The sequence below is a fragment of the Anopheles gambiae genome, chromosome 2 (genome assembly GCF_943734735.2).
Source record: "Anopheles gambiae chromosome 2, idAnoGambNW_F1_1, whole genome shotgun sequence".
Taxonomy (NCBI): domain Eukaryota; kingdom Metazoa; phylum Arthropoda; class Insecta; order Diptera; family Culicidae; genus Anopheles; species Anopheles gambiae.
The window spans coordinates 41,332,740-41,360,470 of NC_064601.1; the positions used below are offsets into that span (position 1 = coordinate 41,332,740).

At 45.0% G+C, this 27,731-nt stretch overlaps 1 protein-coding gene across 9 annotated transcripts; it reads left to right on the top strand.

Moving 5' to 3' along the window:
* The first annotated feature begins 170 nt into the window (after window positions 1–170).
* On the top strand, window positions 171–27,271 carry LOC1274378 (protein tolkin). Of its 9 annotated transcripts, XM_061642995.1 has the most exons (13): window positions 172–256; window positions 4,711–5,680; window positions 17,352–18,858; window positions 20,886–21,149; window positions 21,234–21,643; window positions 22,530–22,675; window positions 23,018–23,219; window positions 23,788–24,049; window positions 24,134–24,339; window positions 24,629–25,275; window positions 25,381–25,815; window positions 26,112–26,250; window positions 26,313–27,271. In XM_061642995.1, the coding sequence occupies exons 2-13, from the start codon at window positions 5,368–5,370 to the stop codon at window positions 26,357–26,359; spliced, it is 4,578 nt and encodes a 1,525-aa protein (XP_061498979.1). In that variant the 5' UTR covers window positions 172–256; window positions 4,711–5,367; the 3' UTR covers window positions 26,360–27,271. The 9 variants fall into 9 exon arrangements, with proteins under 9 accessions (XP_061498970.1, XP_061498979.1, XP_061498978.1 ...); XM_061642994.1 differs by having other exon boundaries at window positions 26,112–27,271; XM_061642993.1 differs by having other exon boundaries at window positions 203–294; window positions 26,112–27,271.
* The last annotated feature ends 460 nt before the right edge of the window (window positions 27,272–27,731 follow it).

Sequence of the window (27,731 nt, forward strand, 5' to 3'; positions counted from 1 at the left end):
AAACCGTCCCATCGCTTGAAACTAAATTATTTCATGTTTTCAATGAAATGACCGTCGACCGAGACGATTTGAGCGCAAATAAAAAAAAAAAAAATAAATAAATAAAAACGCTTTTTGGTACCTTGACAACGCGACGAACACTCACTGTGCGAGATTCACTGTTTTTCCCAGCATCCAGAACCAGCATCGCATCTTCGCCCCAGTCTCAGTGTCAGTTTTCGTCCGGATGGCTTCGTGTGCGCAACGGTTTTCGGAGGTGCCGTGATTGCCCGGTTTCGTTCCTTTCTTTTTTGTGTGCATTTCGAATCTTTCGCCGTCGTTGTCCTCGCCGCACACCAAACCAGACGGTCGAGCGTGTACGCACTCGTGTCCTCATACCACCACCGCCGCCACCACCTGTTCTTCTAAGCAAGCAAACAGCGCGAGGCGCTTCATGTTTTCCCGTGCACCGTTTTCGTTTAATTACTTGTTCTGTTTTTCCCCATTTCCTTCGCGTTCTTTCGCTTTGTAAGGACTGTGTGTGTGTGTGTTAACACAGCGCGAGTTTTAATTGTGCCCATAAGAAATGGGGTGAAACAGAATCATCGTTAGAGTGCCAAGGGAAAGAGAGAGGCAGAGAGAGAGTGAGAGAAAGTGGCAGTGAGAGGGAGAAAACAAACTGTTAGCAACAGCCTCCGCGATTTCGCCAAACAACAGTGTGTCTCGTCCCGACGGACACACTCGCACAGACGGATTCCTTGTCTGTCTGATGCTGGTCTGCGCTGATGCGCTACCCCGCGTCTTATCAGTACGCATATCATCAGTGGCCGTTGTGCGTAAGGGACGCGTGTGTTCACTCTGTGTGTGCGTGTGTCGGTCGGTCGCTGTGTGTGGCGCGCGTAAGCAAAGAAGAGCGGCTAAGTGCAACCAGCCTCGGACACGGCAAGGAAGTCGTCATTCGCGCGGTCCGGGTGCGCGCGGAAGAGTGTGTGTTGGGCGACGGGGCGTGCAATGTTTGTCGTTTTCCGAAGGTTTCACTTGCTTGCCCCGCACTGCTGCTGAGGTTAGCTGCTGTTGACGTTATATTGTGTGCGCCTGTTGATTGGGTTCGACTTGCGAAGGAAGGAACGATGTGCGCCATCAATCTTTTGATTAATTTCCACTGCTGAAACCGGTAAAGTAGTGCCGCTAGATGGAGGCCCTCGTTCTTCGCGCCGTATCGGTATGCCAACGATTGGTTCATTCCCACACGCTCCGGATAAGCGAATATCCTTTGACGGTTTATCTACCCGCACACACACACACACACACACACACACACACACACACACACACACACACACACACACACACACACACACACACACACACACACACACACACACACACACACACACACACACACACACACACACACACACACACACACACACACACACACACACACACACACACACACACACACACACACACACACACACACACACACACACACACACACACACACACACACACACACACACACACACACACATACATACACACACACACACACACACACACACACACACACACACACACACACACACACACACACACACACACACACACACACACACACACACACACACACACACACACACACACACACACACACACACACACACACACAAGCGCAGGAGAGAAAATTTAATTACCCTAATGATTAACGCAACACGAAACAATCACACACACACTTTGTTTTCCCAAACCCAACACCAAATGTCCACCTGCATCGTTTTGCTCCTCCGCGCACACAAACACTATCCATCAATCAAATCAAGTGCCCCGTTTGCGAACGATGTGTGACTGTGTCTGTGTGTGTGCGCGCGCGTGTGTGGATGTGTTTGCTAGGAAGGGGAATTTTTGGTCACAGCATGCTTTATTGTTGCCGTAACTTGTGGATGGTGATGGGCTCGTGCGAAGCAGCGTGTGGTTATCCCGTCGCCTGCTTCATATTTTTGCTCTGTGCATGTGTATGGTGTTTGGTAGTGATGGGTAAGGTTGGCAAAAATCCGGAATTGACTCCGGAAGGTAGGTCTGCCCAGCATTATCCGGAATCGTTCGGAAACATCCGGAGTTGTTCGTAATCGCCCGAAGTCGTTGGGAGTCGCAGTCGTCTGGAATCATCCGGAGTCGTCAGGAGTTGTCGGAAGTCGTCCGGAGTTGTCCGGAGTCGTCCGGAATCGGTTGGAGTCGAAGTCATCCGGAGTCGGCCGGAGTCGTGAAAGACAGAAAAAAGCATAAAAAAAAAGAATTTTGTTGTGTTTGTTCGCCTGTCACAAGCACAATACACCGGACGGCTCCTGTTGACTCCGACCGATGCCGATTCCGGTCGACTCCGATCATCTCTGGGCGACTCCGAAAGACTTCGACTCCGGTCAACGCCAAATGATTCCGGTCGATTCCAAATGATTCCGGACGACGGCGAAAGACTCCAGACGACTCCGAACGATTCCGGGCGACTCCGGACTACTCCGGACGACACCGAACAACTCCTGACGACACTCCGACTCCGGGCGGTATTATTGGTTCGGATTTTGTCGGAGTCTGAAACGGACTAACAATACCCGGAGTCGGATCGGTGTTGTGGGTGCGCTCCAAAGAGCACATCACTAATGTGTGTGAAGCGCGCTGTGCCCTTTCCCGTCGGGGCGCAAATCACACACCACACAGCAAAGGTCGCCTCGGACGCGGGGCTCTGAAAAGCGATTGCGTTTTTGTTTATACATTACAGAGACCGCAGTAGCAGGCAGGCAGGCAGGCAGGGCTCAGGATGGCAGGGCTGTTATTGTTGATACGGGATGGCCCACGGATTTGATGGACAGGCGGAGTGGAGCACAGTTGCGGTGGAACACTGATGGTGCGAAAGTCAATTTCGAACCGTACCCCAATACCCATTATCTGTCCCGGGTTGCCTGCTGGCTGCCTCCCGCAAAGGGGGGTTGGAAGCGTGAAAACAGACAGGGGAAATTTTGAATCTCAGCCAGCACGGCAAACGTCCCCTGCCAGCGGACAGGAGAACTGCTGCGGATGTGTGTGCTACCATCGCGTTACTCAACACGTGTGGAAAATTGCTGACAGATTTTCCGACACGCATCGATCAACGGCGACAACGGCTGCTCTGGTCGGTACGGTTCGCGTGGAAAGTGTCAAAAATGATGCTCCAACAATCCGGCTGCACCGGAGTTGGGACGTTGTTTTCGAAGAATCCCTCATGTGTGTCGCCACGCTTCCCGTCCGGGCCATCCGCTGTCGTTTTGAAGGCCCGCGAAGGATACCGCACACATCAACACACAGTTTACTGGCCCTTTTCGGAGAACCTGTTATGTCCCGGCTCGACCAGGGAAACTGTTTGCCAAGCAGTAACCGTCAAGAACGTGGCGGGAGCATCTTGTTTGTTCCAAGAAAATACACACACACACACAGTACATTGCACGAACCGAGAAACAGACACACTGATCTCTTGGAAGGATGACAGAGGAACACCAGAACCAAAATCTTCGCCCGGTAAAGGGTTTTCGAAGCGGGAGTTTGATTGCGTGATTTTGTGCGTCTGTGCTGCTATGGAAGGAAGGGTCTCGGCCAAACCTTAAACCATTCAACCCGCTTAGAAGATACCGCAGTGTGTGGGGGCCTTTTTTTTGGCACAGAAAACACCATTCAAACCAGACGCTAGCGACAAAAAGGGTCCCACAAAGGACCGCCCCCCCCCCCCCCCTCCTCCACCCAGTCCTGTAAACGTCGCGGTTTTTGGTTGGGGCGTCCGTTGGGGCAGAAGACTGGAATGTGTATTTGCTGCTGCTGTGTACTGCTGCCGCTGCGGATAACTGCTTTCCCCTTTTTGGACGGTCCTTTGGCCACGCAAGAGCTGTTTTTATTGATGGGTATGTTTCAAGAGACAAACCTTCCCCCCGCACTCCCTCTCCCTGTTTGCTCCACACCAGATGAGGTTCCATGTTCGTCGGTCCCAGTGTCCCAAGAAATGCTCGTGTGTGTGTGGTTTTTGTGCTAGATGAAACTTGATGAAAACGACTGATGGGTCTGCAAATTACGATTTTCGGGTCGTCGATATACGAAAGGTTCTGTGTCACACATGTGTGCACGTCCCAATCCCAAACCTCAGGAACAACCGACGTCTTGGTTTCTGTAATGAAATACTTGGCCGACTCAATGGCCATCTGTCGGGTTTCCAGCCCCGGCTTCCGTTTGCCAAAATGGTCCAAAAGTTTGGTTCTAATTTTGTAGCTATTTTTATCACGAAATTATTTGTACGCCAAAGCGGAGCCCACGACCACCAGCGCAACGACGACGTCTGCTTGCTGCGCGTGTACCGAGCCGAGGATCCCGTGCTAGGCAGCCGTTTATTTCGTGTAAATGAATTCATCTGTTATCAACCCACCACCTAGACGTTTGGCGAAGACTTCTCTCGATCATGACGTTGCTTGCTTTGGTCTTTTCTAGAAGCTGTTTGCAATCCTCCGTCGTCGAAGTACGCAAATAGTTTGCAGTTTTCCGGGCAGGGCGCTTTATTTTAGGGAAGGGATTACATATTACAAACGCAAATATTATTTTCCCCAGCCCACGACCAAAATGAGATGTTTCATTAAACTTATGCGTACGTGCTTTGCGTACCTTCCAAACGTGGCCATTTCACCCAACAAGTGCTTTGCTTTTCCTTCCTTCCTCCAGTTCCAGTGCAGTGGTTGCGGCACGGTTTAACCATAACGGTGGTCCAAGTGCGAATGATCCGCGGTACCAAGGATAAGAGAGGAAAACAAATAATCAATATAATGTCGATGCCGATGCTGGCCGCCACCGCCGTCATCACCGTCCCCGTCGTGCGTGTTGTGTGAATGGGCAGGCCCCGGTGGAGCAGGTGATAAGCGATCCAAGTGCCAGCGGGTGAAGTGAAGTGCAGCCTAAACAAAAAGGAAATCGACAAAAAAAGGAGTAGCAATAAGAGTGCGTGCGTGTGTGTGTGCTCCCTCGCATTTGGGGACAGAGTATCGGAGGGTGCGAGAGTTTTTGGGGTTCACGCCGGAAAACGAGATTGTGCACGTACGCAATCTCTTGGCGAGGCACTTTCCGGCACTTCTGCCAACAAACTGGTGGATAATGTAACCCCCCCCCATCGCCCTCTCTCGCTCTCTTTCGTGACTCGTGGTGAATGATTTTCCCACCTCCTCGTCCCACATATCGATAATTCCGTGCAGCTTGGGGAAAAGGGTGTGAAAAAAGTGAAAAAGTGCCGGGAAGAAAAACAGGGGAAAGTCTGCTCCACTGTGTCCTTCTGGGCAGAGTGTGTGTGTGTGTGTGCGTGAAGGATTCGAATTTGAACGAGTGACGATGATGGGGCTTCGTCCTTCGGAGTGCCGTGGCAACCCGCGCGAAGGTTGCCACCATCGGCAGGCACCACCGGCGACGATGGGAAACCGTAAACCGTCCCGGGCGACCGTTGGAGCACCGCGACCGTCCGGATGGGTGCCGGCGATCGTCATGGTGATCGTTGCCATTAATCAGCTTACCGAAGGGCTGGAGCTGAACGAAACGCTGATAACGCGGCGGCATCAGCAGCACCGGTACACGATTGATGAGCTGCTCGATGCGCGCTTTCCCAAGAGCATCTCCGGCGACATCGATATGGACCCGTGCAAATCGAGTAAGTATGGCGCCCGGTGGCGGTGGTCGCGGTTCCTTCAAACATTCAACCATAAGCTATGGCCTTTTAGCTGCTGGGAAAACTGCAACAAAAGTCTTTGTGATTTGTATATCCATCCGCTCATTTAATTTGTAAAGCTAGCCATTACAACTAACATTAGCAACATGTCTTAAAAGGACCAATTAAAATTATGAATTATCAATTTACTTGGGTTGAACAAACTATAGGAGAGAAACCAAATGCTAGAACAAAAAATTAGCAAATGCTAATCGTGTTGAACTCGTTGAATGTCGAGAAGAAGTATGGGCTTATGAATCTGCTTCAAGATTGTAGATACACTTGATGTGCTTAGCAATAAACAATCAATACTTACCCTCGTACAGAAACATACACTGAAACGACAGAGCAAATTGATAGCATTTGAGCATCCATCGCAAGACCAAGACCAACTATTCACCTACCACTCAATACGTGGTAAAGTGGTGAAATAAAATATTGATTTACGGGGCTGATGTTATCGACAGCACTCAAAAAGGATGGAGGATGGATGAATAAGTCTCTTTTTTCATTAAGGACTTAAGACCTTTAGAAGAGGAGGTAAATCGACATTCATCATGATTTTTCACCTTCTAACTTGTTTTATGCTTGCACAAACAATCAAACCTACCAATCCCATCCCATCAATTCGTTATAACACTGTTGTTTAACGTTGAATGTTTGTATAAATATCAGTTTTGTTTTTGGCTCCAGAAATGTCCCAAATGTGCTCAAATGAGAGTTTGTTGATGTTAATTAAAGATAAAGGATGTTCCCTTTACTGGACAATCTGACATGATGAAGAATAAACGGAATCTATCGGACAACGTCATCAGTGTGACTACAATAACTAAATGATCTAAGCTTTATTAAGGAAGTGTTTAATAAATCAAACAATCAGGCGTATTCTATTCTTATAATCGAGTCGTCTCGACATCGAGTTGATGAATTTTGTGTGTTCATTTGTATGGAAAAATCACTTTGGAATTCGTCTTCTCGACTCGAATCGAATCGCGTTCAGAATAGAATTAGCCTGAATGTTTGATTCCTTGTTGATATTGTATTTTAGAACGTAGCATCCCTTCAATTAATTGCAAAAAATAACAACACGTGGATTGGTCATTTTAGTAGTCCAGAAGGGACACTTGAGTGGTTAGAACGTAGCATCCCTTCAATTAATTGCAAAAAATAACAACACGTGGATTGGTCATTTTAGTAGTCCAGAAGGGACACTTGAGTGGTCCAAGAAGCATATCCTGCTATGGGTGACGAGATCCATCACAGAAAATTAAACCCACATCCACCACAGGCAGGCCTAGATCTGCTACAGTCCTGGATGGTCATTCCTGCATATGGGAGGAGAAAAATCATCGCTTGGAGCGTTTAGAATCTGTGCTGCAGGCGCCAAAAGAGAAAAAAGTGACATGATTCATGCGGATTTTTTGTTTAAAATAGTGTTTTAAATATTATTTGTTTAGCAAAAGCAGTGGTTAATTAAGGAGTTCATAAAAAATGGTATTTTTTTATTAAACTTTTGGAGCACATCGGGTACACACAACTATCTCCTTGAAGGCAGATATTTCAGTTTAGCATTCTATTATTCATAAGTCTCGTCTTACACATGTAATAATTAGACACTTATATATAAATTACAAAAATTGCCACTATTCCTAAATTCCTATTTTGTAAGCACTTGTAATAGTTAAAAGTTGTTGATAACCTAAGCAGGATATACAGGGATTTTCAAGTCATTTTCGAATGTGTACATCATTTTTCTCCGCCTCCCAGATGTTTTTCAACAGCCGTCAAATAGTGTATTTGCATCACAATAAAATTTAAATTCTTACACATGATTTTCAACACATCACGAAGAACTGTCAAACTCAATCCAGCCAGAGATGTGTTGAAAATCATGTGGAAGAACTTATAAATTATTGTGATGCAAGTATAACATTTGACGACTGTTGAAAAACATCTCGCAAGTAATGAAAGATGTTGTAGACATTCTTCAATTTATTACTATTTTTCAACTGTAGACATAATTAAATTCGTTTAGTGCTTTATCATCGTAAAAGGAGGATAAAAACTGCAAATAAGTACATACGATCTTTTTGTCATTACCTTGTACTACGTACCATTTTTGTATCATATGTTATTGCCCGTTCGGTCGAACTAAATTAGCCACACTCAATGGAGGAAGGACGTACAATGTACTTCAATGTACTACGAATTCTATGGGAATCTGTTATCGTCGTTTGCTTTCATAAACTGTGGGAACGCTTTAGATCAGGGGTGAGCAAACTTTTCAAAAGGATCATAAACTTGCATAATCATAAAAACAATACTTGATCAAAAGATAAATTCTGTCATTTTCTTAAAATACATCTTCATCGGTTACAGCCATTACAATCATAACTTGCTGGAACGGTATAGTCCCGAAGGATTTTAGCTAATCAATAAATTCAGCATAAACTTCCTAAAAAGTACCAACTTCCAGTTTCCTCCAAAAAAGATGCATTGAACTACATTATTGGCTGGGTGAAGAAAATACTTCAGTCCAAGAATTTTTCATGATCCAAGAATTTTCCTATACAATGGTCTCATGGACCAAAACGATTATGCTCGCAGGACGTGTTTTATCGAGCCCTGCCTCAGATTGTTGTGCATCCGGTGGAAACATTATGAACCGATTATTTATCGATGTTTAACGGGGGTTGTTTAAGAACCGGGCTATGCACTGTTGGATGGTTTATTTTACGCGATGCTTAATGAGTGCATTCTATTATGCGATTTTTTGTTAGTTTAAATTAAACAACTATTAAATTTCTAAAACAACTATTTAAATTTCTACTTGTTCTGCTAAACGCCTTTATTAATTATAATTATTAATCAATCAAATAAGCATCAGCAATGAAATGGATAGAGCTCATATGTTATACTTAATTGAAATATTGATTGATTATAAACAGGCATAACTGGTTTGTAATTGTGGTTAATGTACTTCCATTTAGTGAAAATTGTACTATCATTAACGATATGTGAAAGCACAGCAATTGATGAGCGATATCATTCCGTCGCAATGTGATACTGCCCTTTTGTGTTGAATTTAATTTGAACCGTTCTGTTTGCGAACATATCCGAACATAATAAGAGTGCAATGCAATTAGGCATTTTTTGTGTAACATTGTGGGGGAGACGAAACGCAACACCCAGCGCAGCGCATGTCTGTGTGTCAAGGGGGAATTGTGGTCCGTTTGTTTGTTGTACTACCGTGTTCTGTCCGTTGATGATTCAATTCAGTGCGGCCCAGCGAGGATGCTGTCCCTTGCATCCCATAACACTGCATTCGTGTGGTGTGTACGGTGTACCGAGTTTGCAGCTAGAGTTTTTTTCGTCTCCCCACTTTCCGTCAACTCCATGTGTGTATCGTACGCTACTGGCGTTCGTTCGGCGGGAATTGAGTGGAATGAAAAGGCGGCAACGCGCTTTGCAATATGTGTGCGCTCCTGGGCAGGCGGAACAATTTAAATGGGATCGCGTGCCCCACCGCTTTGCAGCTCTGCTACGGTTATAATTTAATTAATTCTCATTTATCATCATTCCACCTCCCCGAAGGACAGTGTTTCTGCTCCCCCTTTCATGCCCTCCGTGCCGGTACTCGCCGATCGTACTGCTGCCAAAAGCGGGCGCAATGTTGGCGTATGTGTTTTCCCGTGGGACTGTGTCGTTGTGACTTTTTTGTGTGTTCCTCCTTTTTTTTGTTTTTGAGGGAACACCTCGTTTTTACTTTTTCGTTTGGCTCTGCTGAAATTCTATGTTGTGTGGCGTCGTTTGAAATTAGCCACTTCCGAGTATTTGTATGTCATGTGCGGAATTTTAATTAGTTCACCGCGAGCAACAAGTTCTGAGCTTCTGTAGCATATGTAACATGAGGTTGCTGTACTATACTTTTTCGTGTTGTAATGTGTCATTATGCTCGTTATGCTTAAAGAAAAAATGCCGAATGTGTTTTATAAAAAGACTAGTTACATGTGTTTTTACATTTACAACCCCAATTCGGTGTTCCAGATGAAGTTTGGTCCCATATTCTATTTTAACAATAATTTTTAAAGATTATACAATTTAAACCTTTAGTTATTATTAATATCTTCTGTTTAACTAGAGGCGACAAATCTTCAAAAGATTGATTCATCCATTGTGAAGAATTTATTTTGTGCTGAATGTACCTTTTCCAAACTCTAGACATTTCTTTACCAAATGCTACTATTTCACGTGCTATTAGAATATAATGACAATTAGTCCAGTAAATGGAATATGTTATCTATTACTGTGCTTTGTATAAATAAAATAATCGATACAAATGGGGTTTTTTACCGCCTAATAGTATCACAACTTCTCTGTTGTGGGGCTTTTTTGTGGCAGTACATTGCGTCACAAAAGACAAGCTATCGGAATGTGAGTAAAAGTTCGAACCAAACTATCACAGACGAATCAATATAATTTGGATTGTTATATGTTGCTTCTTGCAATCAGTCATGTATGTATTATTGGACAAACATATCATAAAATGACACTACATTACTACAGAACTTGAGTAAAAAATGTGTTAAATATTTATATCAATATTAAAACAATCAATGTATTTTTGTATGTTTCATCCTAACTGCGAAGGGATGATACTACCAGCAATTGTAGATAAAAATCGACCATTTTTGGGAAATACCTTTGATTTCTCCCATCTAAAGGTTGCGTGAAAATGAACGTGAAATTTTGAACGTGAAAACCCAAATTCTCATAATTATGTAAGGAAAACCCCAAAATTTCACGTTCATTTTCACTGCACCCGTAGTCCTTTAAGCCCGGATCCACAACTATTTAGATGAGTGGTCTCCAATCTGTGGTCCGTGGCGTTAACAGAAGTGGTCCACATTAAAACTGATGTTTATAAAGAAAGGCATATTACAATGCATATCGCGCATTTTTTTCTCGCAATCAAGATTAAACATTCAACAGTCATGCCTAGAATAAGATTTAAACATATTTTTGATAAAAAATATTGGAACTAAGTCTACAAACTATGTGCCCTCAATATATGTGGCTATACACTAGTGGTGGGAACTCGGAATCGTACCTACCCGACTTCGACTATCCGACTCTGATGCTGGAATCGATTCCGATTCTTGACTTGATTTTAATTTCAAATCGATTCCGATTACGTTGCCGATACCGGAACCAATTCCTGAGCAGAATCCGGAACCAATTCCTGAGCCTATTCCAATTCCGGAGCCGATTCCGGAATCGATTTCAGAAAATTTCGGAGCTAGTTGGAATCGTTTTCGACGAAATTTTCATTTTTTCCCATCACTTCTATACTCAGTTCAGCCAGTTAGTGTATATATTCTTTCAAGATTCGATGTTTGAAATTGCTTGTAACTTGTTTCTTTAGATTCAACGCAAAGCTTCACCAAGCCGTTAAACGTTGTTGTGTACTCTTTTTTTGCAGCCTCTTCAATATGCATCATTTTCTTTGTATGTCCATATCCATGCTTATTTAATCATTACATCCGTTAATACTTCATTTGCTTTACTTTTTATCATATTTCATTATTAAAAGACGAAGGGTCCGTTTCTTATTATGCATTCGTTGACATTTCAATCAATTTGATGCTCTGATTGATTTTTCAAGATCCACTTTATAGTTTCTTGTTCTTGCCTCTTTTCTATTACATTCAATTTTCTATACTCATTTCATTGTTCCATCAGAGCACAAGTTTATGCAAGGTTCTTCTTAAACTGGTGGCGAAAATTCCAGCTAATGCTAGATTGAATTAAATCGAATTACAAATGCTTGTCAGAAGCACACACACAATCCAAACTTTGCAACGATACAATGGAAAAGTTGTTATCTAATTCTGCTTTTTATCCGTTTATTTGGTGTTTAATTTGGACGCATTTCACCACTTCAGCAATACTCTGCCGACGCATTTTACATTCGCTCGAGCCTATCAAAATTCACCAACCGTTCCAAAACTTTTCGATTCATCGTCCTTCGGGTAGGAGAATTGGCGCAGGCACTGGTACGTAACCAGAGCAATGGTTTTGCTCGATTGACCTAGTTTGATGTGCTGTGTTTGTGTTACTGTGAGCTAAATCTGTCCTATCCATCATTTCGGAACACCAAGGAATGTTGCTACAGGACGGGTGTACACACTGTGCAAGTTGCTAGTGATTTGTTTTCCCCAAATTGTATCTCGCTTACAGCAGGGACTCAATTACATCTGTACAAGTTTTGCACTTATGCCATTTTTTACGCCTGGCACCATATGTGTGCCTGTGCGGGCGGTTTATTGGTTAGCAGCGTGGGGAAGGAGCAAGCAAGAGCATGGATTACGGTTCCATTTCCCAGCTGAGACCCCTAAATAACAACGACAAAAAAATGCATCAAACCACATGCAGGAAAACACATGTACGTCCCGCCGGTGTGCGCCCATGTGTGGTGTACTCTCCGAGCAGGGCAGCACTTGCACATGCTTGCCAATAGACTCTTGGGCCATGGATGATGCTACGTGAGGGGAGGAAAACCCAGAATGAATGAAATGCAATTAAAAGCACATATGCGCTTTTGTTTTTGCCGTCCCGGTCAACTTTCTCCTGTTGCACTTGAATTGCTAGATTAGTGCACCTTTTGCCATGGCACTCTGGGTAGCACATTCGGGAGGGTAGGGCAAGGGCAGCAAACCTTCTGTGCTGTGGCTGGTGCATGGCAATGGCACTTTAGAGCATCCAGCATCTAGGTCACATTAACCTGAGAAGCACCAAACCATGAGCAACACAATGGTTCAATGGTTTGGTTCTTGCTTTCGGTTGATTTCATTCTAACGTCGAGGCAAATGCAACGGGTTTGTGTAGGAACCATGGACAGACGAAAACGTACGCCTCTCGTTTGTTCAATAGCGGGCAGAAATAGAGCTGGCTAGCTGGATCGTTGGTCACGACATTATGCGGTTGATTCAAATTTATTCATAATTTATGTTGTAGGAACCCACTGGGACAACCACTAACTAACCTGCTGCTCCGGAATGGCAACGGACCACCGCATGGCAATGGGAAGCGCGCGCGCGCATATGGTTCCGTCTTTCAGCTTCGGAACGGAACGGTTTCCGGCTGAAGTCAATCGGTATGCATTGAAATTGGGAACCGTAGGCGGATACACCATTTGTTGGGCAGCCACCAATTCCTGACATACGTTGGGAAATTGAATTAGACCCCAAAATTATCTCATTGTATCGAAGGTTTCCGTTTCCACGCTTACAGGGCGGGAGCGGGGTTGGTACATTATTGTTTCTTACCCTATTGGGAAAGAGTCTAGGCATCAAAGTGGCCACAGTAGATTGTTACAAATGCGTGTAGGTTACTGGCAGGGCCCTGAACTGATGTGTAGACAAACCTACAATCAATATCAATTTCACTTTTCCACAATTGAATTTACTCTTCTATTCCTAACTTGAGCTTTCCTGGGTAGCTTGGGTGAAGGCTCGCCACAAAGGTTAGCCTCAAATGTGTGTAACGATCTTTTTTTTAACCAATCAAACATGATTATGAATCTGGTCCATTATCGCTACATGCTGACGAGATGGGAAAATGCGAATTAGTTAACAACAACAGGCAACAATAGCTCATTAATTGTAACTAGTGTCTTATGTATGCTTGCAGAACCATATTAAGACAAGGCGTATTTCCAATCTAGAACCAGACTCACTTAAAATCTTGTAGCGCTCTTGTTCTTTTCATTGTTAGTACATTTCGTTTGAAACCTTGACCGTTCGAAATTAATATATTTAATGTTTAGGTTTTCTTCGAGGCACAAACTGTGCATCAGAACCGTAAACGAAAAATTAAATAATGGCGAGAACTATAAATGAAAACGCCCTGTGTATCTGCTTAAAAAATGTCTTTTGCAAATAAAACAACCTTCAAAGACGTAGGGGAAGATAAGTAAAGACGGACACCTTAAGGAAAATGTTAAAAATCTAGGGATGTATTAATGCAACGACCATGAAAATGTGCATACATTATCTTACACTCATGTTTTATCAGAAAGCGTGTTAAAACTTTTAAGTTTCTATCGATTTTTGTATTTTTTTCATGAATTAAAAACATGATTGATTTCAGAAATGGGAAAGATGGACACCATGCAGGATAAGATGGACACCTGTGGAAAACGTTGGAAATTGAAGAGTTTTATAGTATTTTAACATATCCCATTGATTTCCACGTCCTAGTACATAACCAATAAACCAATTCCGTACATAAACCAATTCTTGGCCATATGCAAGGGCGTTTCATTCAGCCGTTAATGTAATAATTGTAAGCGCCACTTCTAACACCTCGAAGAATGCTGAATCTTACGCATTATTTAAATATTGGGCTCTAATAGTTGACGTTGTTCGAGCTTACAGAACAACAGTCTTGAACTTCCCTTTAGGGAATTACTCCGCGGAAAGTCCGCGACTAAAGCATGTTTTAGGGACTTGTTAATAGGTGAAGCCGTTTTTCCATTTAAGATGGAACTTTTTTGTTGATTCAAGTTGACCAAGCCGTGGCAAGATGTTGGGTTTCGTGAAGTGCCTCACCAGCGTCAAACGAATAATAGCATAACTCATGACTGCTATTTTGGTCGGTGTTTCATTTCTCGCTTATTTCAATACTTTCTCTAGTTGCTAGATTGTTTACATCTTCAGAATACCCTTATTTAAGGGATGAAACCAATTGATAGGAGAAGCAAAATAAATAAAAAAGATCGGTGTCCATCTTTCTCTAGGACAGAGTGTCCGTTTTTCCCGCTTTGGTGTCAGGATTCATAAACCACCAAAAAAGCAATGTTTTTATTGCTTTCATTCTTGTTCTGTCACCAGTTTTTTGCTTAATAATTACAACAACTCATTACTGTACTAAAACTTCGTAAACTATAAACAATGCATGTTGCAGAGCTTAAGATCCGAGGTAGTCAAACTAGATCCTCAAGGGACCGCACGATTGAAAAAAATTTCATGAAATGGTTTTTTAGTGATTTTAACCAATTGTGCATATATTCTGGTAAAAATGTTCTCAAATATGTTGCTTTATTTTCAGTTTAAATGCTGCATTGTTGAATTATTCGTAAATTACCTTTTTCATGCATTTATGAGAAGTCATTTATGGGCGATTTTTAATCCCTGTCTTTAATGTCTCTCCAGGACCTTTATTTGTATCAATTCTACTTCTTTACTTCCAAATGTCATTACAGTATAAGCTAGTTTACCACCAGAGTATTACAAAAATAGACCACTATGCAATAAAACGTATTGAAAAACTATTCAAACACGCATATTCAGCCCAGAAAAAATGCTGGGATCTGTTTGCTGTTAATCCATAGAAAAGTTCAGGGCATCAAATTTAGAGCCTGTTTCTGACCATCTCTCAGAAAAGTACAGAGCATCAAATTTAGAGCCTTAATTTTACCATCCCTCATCTCATTTACCATCCAAAAATCAAAACTGGTTTGCATGATGAGGCAATTAATTGGGAAGCTGTAGCAAGCGGCCAAGTGGTGAAAAAGCACTTAGATAAGATGAACCTTGTTACCCAACAAAGTCTGTTCAAATCGGTTGTACTACAGACGTTGTGTGTGTGTGAGAGACACAGTTTTTAACGTTATGATGAGATGCGGCAAAGATACCGTGTACATTATGTCCTGGGCACTGATCCAATAATTTTTTGACAAAAACGCTGACAAAAACTGTTAGCGAACTAGAAACATGTTCAATCCGAAGAAACAAATGCATCCGGCTTAGTTGAGGTTACGGCCTCCGACCTTATACAGTATTTATCTACCAGAACAGGATTTTTTTACGAAAAAAAACGTTTGCTGAATACCTAATATCGCGTGTGCTTGTGTTTAAAAGTATTTGGTTATGAAATATTTGAGACAACTATGCTGTTGTAAATATGTCGCAAACAAATGAGTGAATGCTGTGACCACTGCTGTTCACGTTGGAAACTGACCCGCAAAACCCTTGATGGAAATATGAGCTGAATCAGCTAGCTCAGGGATCTCCAAACTACTTGCGAAACAAATTGGGTCTTTAATTTGCCTAGCTTACTTCCTTATCTGGCGCTACAACAACTTGCCTAGCTAAGACTTCTTAATGTTTAAACAGGGCTTGCATTTTCACTAATCATAACTAGAAGGTTTTAAACATTTGAGATTTATTTCATAATAATTATAATAATTATTATGAAAAAAGTATAGTTTGTGTTATGATATTTATATCGCAATGTAAGAGGTGTAATACACTGAATTTTATTTTATATGAACCTAGGAAATCCTCAACTAAAATATGAACCGCTACTCAAAAGTTAATGGTTATAAATGACAATGTTATTATACAGTAAAAACTCAAGCTTTCGCCCAAATGTCCTGTTATTTTAAAGCATACTCTAAATGTGAGTATTATCGAGAAAAAAAACAAGCGCATAAAGCAAATGTATGATGCTATTAATAGGATGGAACTTGAAGGAAGCCGTCTCGTAAACTAGTTGACCTAGGCGCACAAGGACAATTTTATATCATTGTTGGTCAGCAAATTCGAAAGCGAATATCTTTCACTGTAGCTTAAAATGTCTGTTTAAACACTTAAAGTTAAACATGCATTCGTTGGTTTCAATTACGCTTTAAACAATAGTTCAAATCTCTCATGTATCGCTTGCAGGATGCATTTTTGTACAGCTATAACATAACGTTCGTACATGGACGTACGTGGTTCAATTCTCATCTCTCGGGAACCGTGTCTCTATACGCAGAACAATCAAATCACGCTTGTCATACTTGTACTTGTACTTATTAGCATACTTGCTTTGTAATATTATTTGATTATTTTGTTAGACGATTACAGTCGCCAGTGCTGTCCTGCACCAACGATTCCGAATAAATAAACTGCCGAAATTTGACAATAAATACGTTGCCATCTTTACAGGCAATCGTAATATTCGTCAGCCTATCTTATATTAAGCCTTGAACTTATATTAAGTTCAAATAAACCGGATTATGAATACAACAGGTCGTCATCGTCTCATTTGCAAAGCTTTCCTTCCTGGTGTCCTGTTTTATAGTGTTAAACCTACAATACGCGAGTTTAGTGATGGCTACTCAAAATAAATTGTCTGTTACCTATTGTAACAACAGAAAGTGTTGTGGTTGCTTGCCAAGAACCTTTTATAGGTAATGCGAATAAAAAAAACCCACACCACTTTACATCATAAGCAAACCGATGTTCTGTAGGACCTGCTTGTGTAAACCCATATGTAAAGGTGATAAATGGCTTCTGCATGTGATCATGGACGTGGTGTATTCTACATTGTTATGGGCTATCTGTTAAGCGCACAGGTGTTTCCCCGAGAATGACCATTGAATAATGCTACAAAACTGGGTGCCGGGGGGCCGGGTCGGGTCGGTTGCTTCTAATCACACATAAATACACCCAGAAATGGTCATGTCCAGTTTCCCCTGCTACCACAATCAGTCACCACAGCCCGCTCACTTTCTCTTCCCTTCTCTCTCGCCTGCCTGTGCGTGTGGCGTATGTTGTTTTTGCAGGTGGATTTATGGGCGACATCGCTATGCCGAACGTAAATTACGAAACCGAGTGGCAGCGACAGCGTATGAACAAGAGCCTCGAGCAGGACATCGTGAAGCTGAAGCAGGAAGTCTACCTCGAGGGGCTGCAGGTCGAGGAGGAAGGCATGACGGATATGATACGGAAGAAGACGAAACAGCGCGCCTCCACGCCGCTGTCCGGCATGACGTCGGCCACCGGTGGGGCGTATGCGCATTCCGGCACATCGTACGAAAGCGAAAATTCCATCACGGACAGTTCCGGCGAACCGCCGGTAAAGGCCACCATCATCGACAATCGGGACAACATAATAGTTCCCCGCGAGCCCGAAACAACCTTTGCCGGTGGCGTTGGTGGTGACGGGGAACGTACAGGTGAGAAAAAAGCGACCACCGCAAACAAAAAGAATGCGACCGGTGCCGTGCGGAACATTGACCACGATCGGATCCAGTCCGACACGAAGGACATCGTTATCGACTCGATCAGTGACAATATTATCAGCAACAATCACGTCAGCAGCCGGAAAGTGGCCACCTACGCCTTACCGACCAAGCCGCCAACTGCGGTGACTGCTGCCGCTGGGTCGCATTCCGTCAGCACGGATAGCCATCCGGCACAGGTAGCAGCCGGAAGCAACGAAACTAAACCAATGTCGAGCATACTTGCGGTGGGGAAGCTTGCGAGCAGCGGCGGCAACGGAGAGCAGGATGCAGTTGGACAGGCCGGTACGCGTATCCGCAGACGTCACCGTCGTCGACGTCGACAGCAGCAACATCCCCGGCTGCACGATGCGGACCATACCGGTGATGATCCAACGTCAAAAACCACATCCGGCAAGACCCCACTGAACAACGACGGTACGGTGGTCAACAAAAACTCGTACCATTCACGGTTGGAACGTTTGCGCGTGGAGCTCGGCACGGTAACGTACTCGGTGCGGGATCGCAACCTCCGATCGAGCCACCATAACCCGCATCACCATCCGGACGAGGAGCCTCTGGCAGAACGTAGCTCACAAAACCGTACACCGAGAAAGAAGCGACGCCGGACCAGAGGTGATAGCCCGCGGCGCAACCATCAGCATCAGGATGTCATCGCTAACGACGACCGAAAGCCGCCGCCGACAGCGAACGGCAACGATGACGGCAATAGAAGCGAACAGCGTGCAAACGTTGACATCGATAGGGCCAGTTCGGTGGACGGGATGAAACAGCACGGTGAGGCGCACGGGTACGACAAGTCCTACCATCCTCGCGCTCAACCACAGCACCAACAGCATCGCCATCGTTCTGAGCATCATCACCTGCACGAACAAGCACACGGAACGCACTTCACCCATGCCGAGCCGAACGTAGGTGCCGACAATGGTATGAATTTGCATTTCCGACCGGACCATAAAGCACCGGCCCTGGCGGGGAAAGCTCAAGATCCACCCGAACCGCAGCACTTACCTGTTGAAGACGACATCGACGACGACGAAGCGGACAGGTACGTACACGTTTTGTCTTTCGCTCACTGACACTGACACGGACAAGCGAGAAAGAGAAAGATAGTCACGGTCCGGGCCATCCGCTAAAGTGTTTGCGGCAAGTGGCCTCTTCGTCGGACGGCGATTGCACTCTCGCCAGGTAACAGGTTGTGGCGGGTGGGCAAAACTTTGTAAACGATGGTGCGCTACTGCTACCGGCAAAGGTGGAGGCCCGTTTGACATGCTCGGTTTGGGTACTATTTGTTCAAAACGGGAGGAAGAGTTCAGGATGGGGAGTTACGGTTCAGCATAGCATTCTTAATGCTGCGAAACCCATCCTTTTAGACCCTGCATTCATACCGTGGCGCTGAAATGGAGAGCGTTATCATGATTCCGTAACGAATTGCCTGAAGTACGACGCATCCCGAAGCAGCACAGCCGTGTGTCATCGACGCGTTTGCGCTTGGGCACTGGAGCATAGATGAGTGAAGCAGCCGGTGCTACACATAAATGTTAGATCTTTGTTTGCTGCCAGGACGTTTTCATCGTACGGTAAACCCCTTGCATATCTACGAGCAAGGATAACGGGAGAATGAACGTTGAAATGTTATATTATTGAATGTGGGTTGATTTCGTGTGGGGGAATGCAACCCGGGAATTGGATTTGCATACTCTAGAGAAACGTTCCAGCTTTATATTGTAATGCTTTAATTGCTGCCGTCTTGGGAAGCTTCACATTCTCCGTTCCCCGAAGATGGGCGACTACTAAGCCCCGAGCAGCAGCATTGCAACTGAATTGAAAGCAATAAAGATAATGGTGCGTGTGTGTGTTTTCCTTTCGCTTTGCAACAATTTTGCAGCTCTTTATTGAGGTGATAATAAAACACCTTAGGGGGATGGAAGCGGAATGCTGTACAACACAATTCGTCCATCATTCCGTACTGATACAAGGTGCTTTCATTGCATTCTTTGCAATAAAACAAATACTGCCATAAACAAAGCGTCATGGCGATGTTATAACGCATTTTGTCTTACAAAGTGGAATGATTTCCAGGCATCATTGTTTCATTCTTAGTTCGCTTTGCTTCTTTTCTTTACTAATGCAGACGCAAGGTAAAGCTAGGAGTTTTCGGTCCGGGATAGGATCAGTTAGAGCTATGATAAGTCCAGCAACAGTTCCAGATGTGAAATAGGCTGTGGATGTATTCCAGGATCTAGAATTATATCAGAACTTGTTTTGAATCCAAAAAAAGATGAATTGTAGAATGGAACTGTACTGGAACTAGAGTAAATGTGATGTCTGTTGCAGGGTTTAGATGAAATTAGTATGAGTTTAAGGACTATTGCTAAGTTCAGGGTTTATCTTAGGATTCGGAGGTTCAGAATCTGTTCCAAAATTCAAAGGCGTGTTGAGCATTTTTGATTTCCGGGGTAAATTTCAAGATCTGTATAGATTCATGAAAGACTCCAGAACCGGAATAGATTCAGAATTTGTTCCGAGGCGGAATAAGTTTTGAGTCTGTATCAGTGTGAAGGCTGGAGATAATGTGGAGTAACTTTCATATTCGACATTCATGTTTTTGGACGCCCTAAAAGTCTAAAAGGTCACTTATGAAGAACACTTGACACAACAACCATTGTCGGTCAAGACCTTCCTGTGCCTTTTGTGAGCTTGGCTTTCAGTTACTTATTGATTTACCAATAGCAGGATAGTCAGTACTAGTATGGGGGCACGCTCCATTCGGCGCTTCAACCCATGACGGGCATGTTGTTAAGTCGTGCGAGTTGACGGCTGTACCATGAGACCAGCCCATCAGAATAGCTTAAATATTAGTCCCCGGATCGTTTAGTTTAAGAAACGGAATAAACTTGAGCTTATTTTCCACTCTGAAACACTGTTTATTTCTAATCTCTAAAAAAATAATTCTATGTTAAGTAGCTGAGTAAAACAAAAGACAAACAAGATGTACTCCTCGGTGTATTTTGCATTTTCGTATAGAAAAAACAGTATTTTTGGTTTCATTGATCACCTATCCTTCCCTGCTAGCGGCCACATTTACTACGCATCCGCGCGCGACGAGCACGAGCACCAGCAGCATCATCGCACGATACGGGCGGCGACCGCCAAGAAGGAACGCATCTGGGACTTTGGTGTAATACCGTACGAGATCGACGGCAACTTTAGCGGCATGCACAAGGCCCTGTTCCGGCAGGCGATGCGCCACTGGGAAAACTATACCTGCATCAAATTCGTCGAGCGCAATCCCATTGACCATCCGAACTATATCGTCTTCACGGAGCGTGCCTGCGGGTAAGAGAAGCGGAGGCGATTGTGTCAGTCCAGGCAGGCCGTGCTCTACTCACTTGCTTCTCATTACTTCCCTCTCCCTAACAGCTGCTGTTCGTTTGTCGGCAAGCGGGGCAATGGGCCACAGGCCATCTCGATCGGTAAGAATTGCGACAAGTTCGGCATTGTGGTGCACGAGCTCGGGCATGTGGTAGGCTTCTGGCATGAGCATACCCGCCCGGACCGGGAGAACCACGTCGTGATCGAGAAGAACAATATCGTGGTCGGGCAGGAGTACAACTTCAACAAGCTGACGGAGGACGAGGTAAACTCGCTCGGACTGCCGTACGACTACGACTCGATCATGCATTACGCACGCAACACGTTCTCGAAGGGTACCTATCTCGATACGATCTTCCCGATTGAGATGCCCGGTCGCAAGCGGCCTGAAATTGGGCAGCGGTTGCGACTGAGCGAGGGGGACATCGCACAAGCTAACCTGCTCTACAAGTGTGCTAGTAAGTATACCAAATAGTTTTGGAAGTATTTTTCGACATAAGACCGAAGAAGAAAATATTATTGATTCTTTAATATTGATATTGATATTATATATTGATTCTTTATTGGGACTATTTGCTGTCTTTATGTACACAGACTGTTTCCATTACTTATTGTTGAAGATAGTTTACTGAAATAGTTGCTGAAAGGCTTCATTCAATTTGAGATTCCATCCTTATACGTTATGCTCTGCTCAGGTGATGCAATTCCCTGGACGTGTTTAATAAAAGTATTATTTTTTTTTTCGTTTAAAAGAATGATGATTTGATAACTTATACCAAGATTTATTTCAAATTTCCAAATGTAGTCAGTGGGGCCAAAAGAATCGTTCCTCGATAATTCAATCCATTTTGATCAAAAGGTCCTTGCGGCTACTGTATCTCTTGCTTTTCCAGGTAATTCCCTTTACGTGTGGATCGAAGAATGTTAGTTTGGTTAGGAAACTTTAAGTGGAAAAACTAATGAAACTATACTTATTAAACACACCCAAGCAGTTCATTTTCTGCGAAAAATTTTACCCGTCGTTCCTGAAAGCAATCGATCCAAAGAACATCAAAGCGTTCTTCTGTTACCGTTCTCACGATACGGTATTCTGCAATTTACACAGATCCCGTAACCAATTTTTCATGCTCAACTTAACCCTATCCGGTACAAGTGCACCCGGTTTTCTGACTAATAACTACCGAAGTCGCTCACCGCTCATGCCGGTGTGATTTTTCATTCATGGCTGCACGAACACCGGCCCGCTTACGCTTGATAGACTGCCAACCCATCGATCCAACTCAATGCTTTACCTGATCCTTCGTCTTCTTCTTCTGCTTCTTCTTTCCACCCATTCCATCCCAGAATGTGGACGCACGTTTCAGGAAAACTCGGCCAGCTTTACCTCCCCGACGTACTACTCCACCACACCGCCAACCGAACCGGAACGGTGCGAGTGGCGCATCACGGCTACGCACGGCGAAAGGATAGTGCTCAACATAACCGATCTGGTACGGCCAGGGCTACACAAACACTCATAAAATCATACACACACACATACACACACTTCAGCGGCACACTCATATTCGCAACCTCTTCAAAAAAGCAAAAACCGAACCTTTTTTACTCGCTTTCTTCAAACTCATCCAATTCCAACACTAGAACGGACCGGGGCCGTTCTCTCTCACTCACCGGATCAGTGCCAGTACCGCAAAAAGAGAGAGATTTCTTGTCGCTTTTGCTCTGCGCGTTTCCTGGTCACTGGACCGGACGGGCGATCAGAGGATGTGAAACATGATTTCTCATTTCCCCATTTTACATTTTCACCCTTACACCACCCTTTCCCCCGGCAGGATATTTACAAATCAAACAGCTGCCGGTCGGATTATCTCGAGATACGGGATGGCTACTGGCACAAGTCGCCGATACTGGGGAAATTTTGCGGCTCCGGCAAGGTGAACGAGCTGATCCGCTCCACCGGCAGCCGTATGCTGCTCACGTACACGACCACCTTCCGGCAGGCATCGATGCGGGGCTTTGCGGCCAACTACGAAGGTGAGTGCGGGGCGGGACAGGGTGTTGATAGAACGCAGCACTGTCCACCGAAGATTAAGTGTGTTGGGCAAAATCAAGAACATTAAAAATGGTAAGCGTATTTGTATTTGATAGCAAAAGATTTATGAAAATAGCTCAGGCGTGAAAATAATGTAATTTTCCGACAATTTTAAATACTTCTAAACAAATTGTTATGCAAGAAAGAATTGCTAAATTTTCGCAAACAGTATGCATAAAGCTAACGCGTCAGTTTGCCCACCAACCCTATCTCTGTTGATTCAATATTGATTACAATTCTAGGACCAGAATGCTCGAGGGATTAAATCGAATTCGACCGTTATGACTAATTTATATCGATCAATATTTCAACAGAACTACTCCCGTGCATAGGGGTTTTTGATTGTAGTACAAATTGCTTTTGAAATTGCAATTCAAAACCATTTTCAAGCTATTGAAATGAAAACCTATCCTTAATCGACCCCAAATCTCCTCCAGTTTTATGTGTGGCCCACTTTAACGCTCCCCTTTCTTTGTTTCTGTTGCTGACCGTCTGCCCGTCTTTCACCAGCAATCTGTGGCGGCGATATGAACCTCGAATCGGGCGGGCGGCTCGAATCGCCCAACTACCCCGTCGACTACCTGCCGAACAAGGAGTGCATCTGGCGGATAACCGTGCCGAAAGACTACCAGGTCGCGCTCAAGTTCCAATCGTTCGAGGTGGAAAACCACGACAACTGCGTGTACGACTACGTCGAGGTGCGGGACGGCGGGTCAGCCGATTCGCGGCTTATCGGCGTGTTCTGTGGGTACAAAATACCGCCCGACATGAAGTAAGATTAGCTGCCGTTTTCCACGTATCCTTGCCGTTAAGTGCTGACGTTTTTCTTTTCTCTTCCAAATCCCCAAACTCATAGGTCAACGTCCAACAAGCTGTTCGTGAAGTTCGTCTCGGACGGATCGGTGCAGAAGGCGGGCTTTTCGGCCACCTTCATGAAGGAGGTGGACGAGTGCGAGCACATGGACCATGGCTGCGAGCACGAGTGCATCAACACGCTCGGGGGGTACGAGTGTGCCTGCTACATCGGGTACGAGCTGCACAGCGATAAGAAATCGTGCGAAAGTAAGTGTGTGCCACTTTGGAGCAGTTTCACGCGCCAAAAGGGAGACGATTTGTTTGGTGTGTGTGTGTGTGTGTGTATTCTTTTTAAGAAGCTGAGAAAACATGACAACAGAATGGATGGCAATTGGGAAGACGGAGTTTGCATCCATTGTTTGCTCCCGGTTGCAGGCGGGATTAGTCACATGGGTTGTGGTGGGAGGGGTCCGCTGATCCGATTAAAGTTCGGTCCGAAAACAGTTTCCCTTACTTTGACCCTGATGTGTGTGAACGTGTGTTTGTGTATTTGCAGATGCTTGCGGAGGTCAGCTGGACACGCCGAATGGCACAATCCTATCGCCGTCCTTCCCGAAGGAGTACCCGATCATGAAGGAGTGCGTGTGGGAGATAGTGGCGTTGCCGCAGCACAAAATCACGCTCAACTTTACCCACTTCGACTTGGAGGGCAACACCTTCTACCAGGCGTCCGAGTGCGAGTACGACTACGTGGCGGTGCTGTCGAAAAGCCCGGACGGTACGCTGCACAAGCACGGCTCGTACTGTGGGTACACCGTGCCGGCACCGATTACGTCCGAGTGGAACATCCTGCGGGTGGTGTTCAAGTCCGATAAGACAATCCAGAAGACGGGCTTTGCCGCCGTTTACTTTACCGACATCGATGAGTGTGCCGTCAACAATGGCGGATGCCAGCAGGAGTGCAAAAACACGGTCGGCTCGTACGTGTGCTCGTGCCGGAACGGGTACACGCTGCACGACAATGGTCACGATTGTAAGGAGAGTGGCTGCAAGCACGAAATCTTTACACCGCACGGCCAAATCCTCAGCCCCAACTATCCGGATTACTATCCACCGAAGAAGGATTGCATCTGGCACTTTACCACGACGCCCGGCCATCGGATACGGTTGGTGTTCAATGTGTTCGATATTGAGCCACATCAGGTGAGTGTGTGTGGGTGTGTGCTTCCCATTGTCGCCGGTCACGATGGGAAGCTTTTGGTTTTCATTGACGAATAATCCTGTCCCAATCCTTTGGCACACCGACAGGAATGCGCATACGACCATATCGTCATCTATGACGGCAACTCGCCGGACAGTCACACGCTGGGCCGGTTCTGTGGTGCCAAAATCCCCCACCCCATCTCGTCGTCCTCCAACCAGATGTACATGGTGTTCAATACGGACACTAGCGTCCAGCGCAAGGGTTTCTTCGCCAGCCACTCGACCGCTTGCGGGGGCCGCCTGAAGGCAACCGAGGTAAAGAACCACTTCTACTCGCACATCAAGTTCGGCTCGGGCATGTACGAAAATGGGGCCGACTGCGAATGGACGATCGTGGCGGATTCGGGCCAGAACGTGCAGCTCAAGTTTCTCAGCTTCGAGCTGGAGGAGGAAAAGATGTGCTCGTACGACTACGTCGAGGTGTACGGCGGACTGGACGACGAGAGTGGCCCCCTGCACGGAAAGTACTGTGGCAATGCGGTATGTGTAACGGCTTTGCGTAGGGGATGCACGTGGTTATCCCGTACAGCGCCTTTCCTTTTGATTGTCGCTTGCATATGGTATCGCTCTATCGCTATATTTTGCTTCTTTTTTTTCTTTTTCTTTCTGTGTTTTGTGTGCGTGTGTGCGTGTGTTTTCTTCTTTTGTGTTTTTCATTTCCGGCATTTACTACTACCTCCCCCCGGGTGTGTGTGTGCTTCCTTGCCGTGTGCTCTCTTGCCTTGTTTTTGTCTCTCTTTTTTCGGCGGCGCCAACATCACCATCACCACTACCAGAATCCACCGGAAATCATCTCGATGCACGAGGCGCTCATGGTGCGGTTCCGGTCGGACGACACGGTTGGATTCAAGGGCTTTTCGGCTGCGTACGTCGCCATCAAATCGAACGATGACGTGCTGACCACCGACGAAGAAGGTTCTGATAGTTCCGATATCATCCCGTTTCCCGGTTCACTAAAAACAGTGTTCATCAAACAGGGCGAAGATATGGACGAGGAGGAGGAGGACGACGATATCGATTATGAGATCTACCCGAACCGACCGGCCAACAGTAAGGTGCACGTCGCGGTGCACAACGAAATACGCTCATCTCAGGCGATTGACTGAAACATAATCAAATACTTTGCCACGTAAGGTGGTGCAGTGCGCGCGCGCCATCGGTATCATCCAGGCCACCGATCCGCCCCAGTACACATGCACGCATCGAGAGGGAGAGGGGAAAAGAGATGGAGAGAGACGAGAGAGACCCTACGCGAGCTGCCAACTTCATGGACAATATACTATCGACCTAACCGCGACGCGCGTTGTTCCACCAGCCATACCAGCAGCCTCCGTCCACAATGAGCAGATTGTTAGAGAGGCCCCCTTGCTACAATGGGGTTCAAGTACAGTACAGACGCAAACACCAACCGGTGTGGCCGGAAGTGCTAGTGGCAAGCATGTTCTGTACTTGAGTTCTTTCCAAAACAGGTTCACTCATTGCTGGACATTAACTACATTCGTCACAATGGACGTGCTCATGTCTTCCCCGTGTGTGGCGTAGGGGATTATTAGCCAAACAAAACGACCGTTTCGAGGGAGCGTGAAATGGGAAAGAAGCTCCCCAAATGTAGATAGAACACAAACACTCACCCAGGGTAGGGGGGCGCTGGTTAGGAAGGTATAAAGAGTCTCGTAAGGAACACAATCGTGCAAAGGCGCGTTCGTTGAGATATGCGTGTACTCTACAGTGAACCAAAATTGTAGTAAATAATTTTAGCAGCCAGTAATGAGCCATATGCCTACGGAATATATATATACATAGATATATATACATATACATATAGTTATATTTACATTACAAAATAAGCCGGTAAGTCTTATCGAAGAGAGCGTTCTCTAGCGATTAATGTGTTAGGCAAATTACTACTAAATATACCGAAGACTCTGTTTTCCAACGTCTGAACGTATTTTTTTAGTCGTCCGTAGCCTTTCCCTGCCCTGCCACCAGCCTCTAGCCTAGAGTGATGGCAATAACAGATATGCGACCGTTGTGGCGCTACACGAACTGTTTCTTAATCGAGTTGAAATTTAGGAGCGTTACACATACTCTATTGTTCCCTAATGGTTCATTCACTTTCATATCAGCAGCGTTTCGGGAAAGCGGTCGTTTTCCCTCCCTTTGATCACTCTTCAAATCTTCCCAGGGCCGTGCCCACTTACCGGGCACGGTTCTTCAGTAGTGTGTAGATGTAGATATGTTTAGGCGTATATCAACTCGACGGTAGCTAGTAATGCGAGAAACGAAGAAAGGAAGCAAAAATCCAAGGCAGCAATGCCGGTTTGTGTATGTTTTTAAATGGAACGAACAATAAATCAGTCATTTGCACATCGATAATTAAAACCAAAAAAACTGCT

Excerpts from the sequence above, each read along its gene's own strand:
- LOC1274378 (XM_061642986.1), top strand. The coding sequence starts at position 5,368 with ATGATGGGGCTTCGTCCTTCGGAGTGCCGTGGCAACCCGCGCGAAGGT. Across the intron at positions 18,859-20,885 it reads GACGACGACGAAGCGGACAG|CGGCCACATTTACTACGCAT; the intron begins GTACGTACACGT and ends CTTCCCTGCTAG. Across the intron at positions 21,150-21,233 it reads TTCACGGAGCGTGCCTGCGG|CTGCTGTTCGTTTGTCGGCA; the intron begins GTAAGAGAAGCG and ends TCTCCCTAACAG.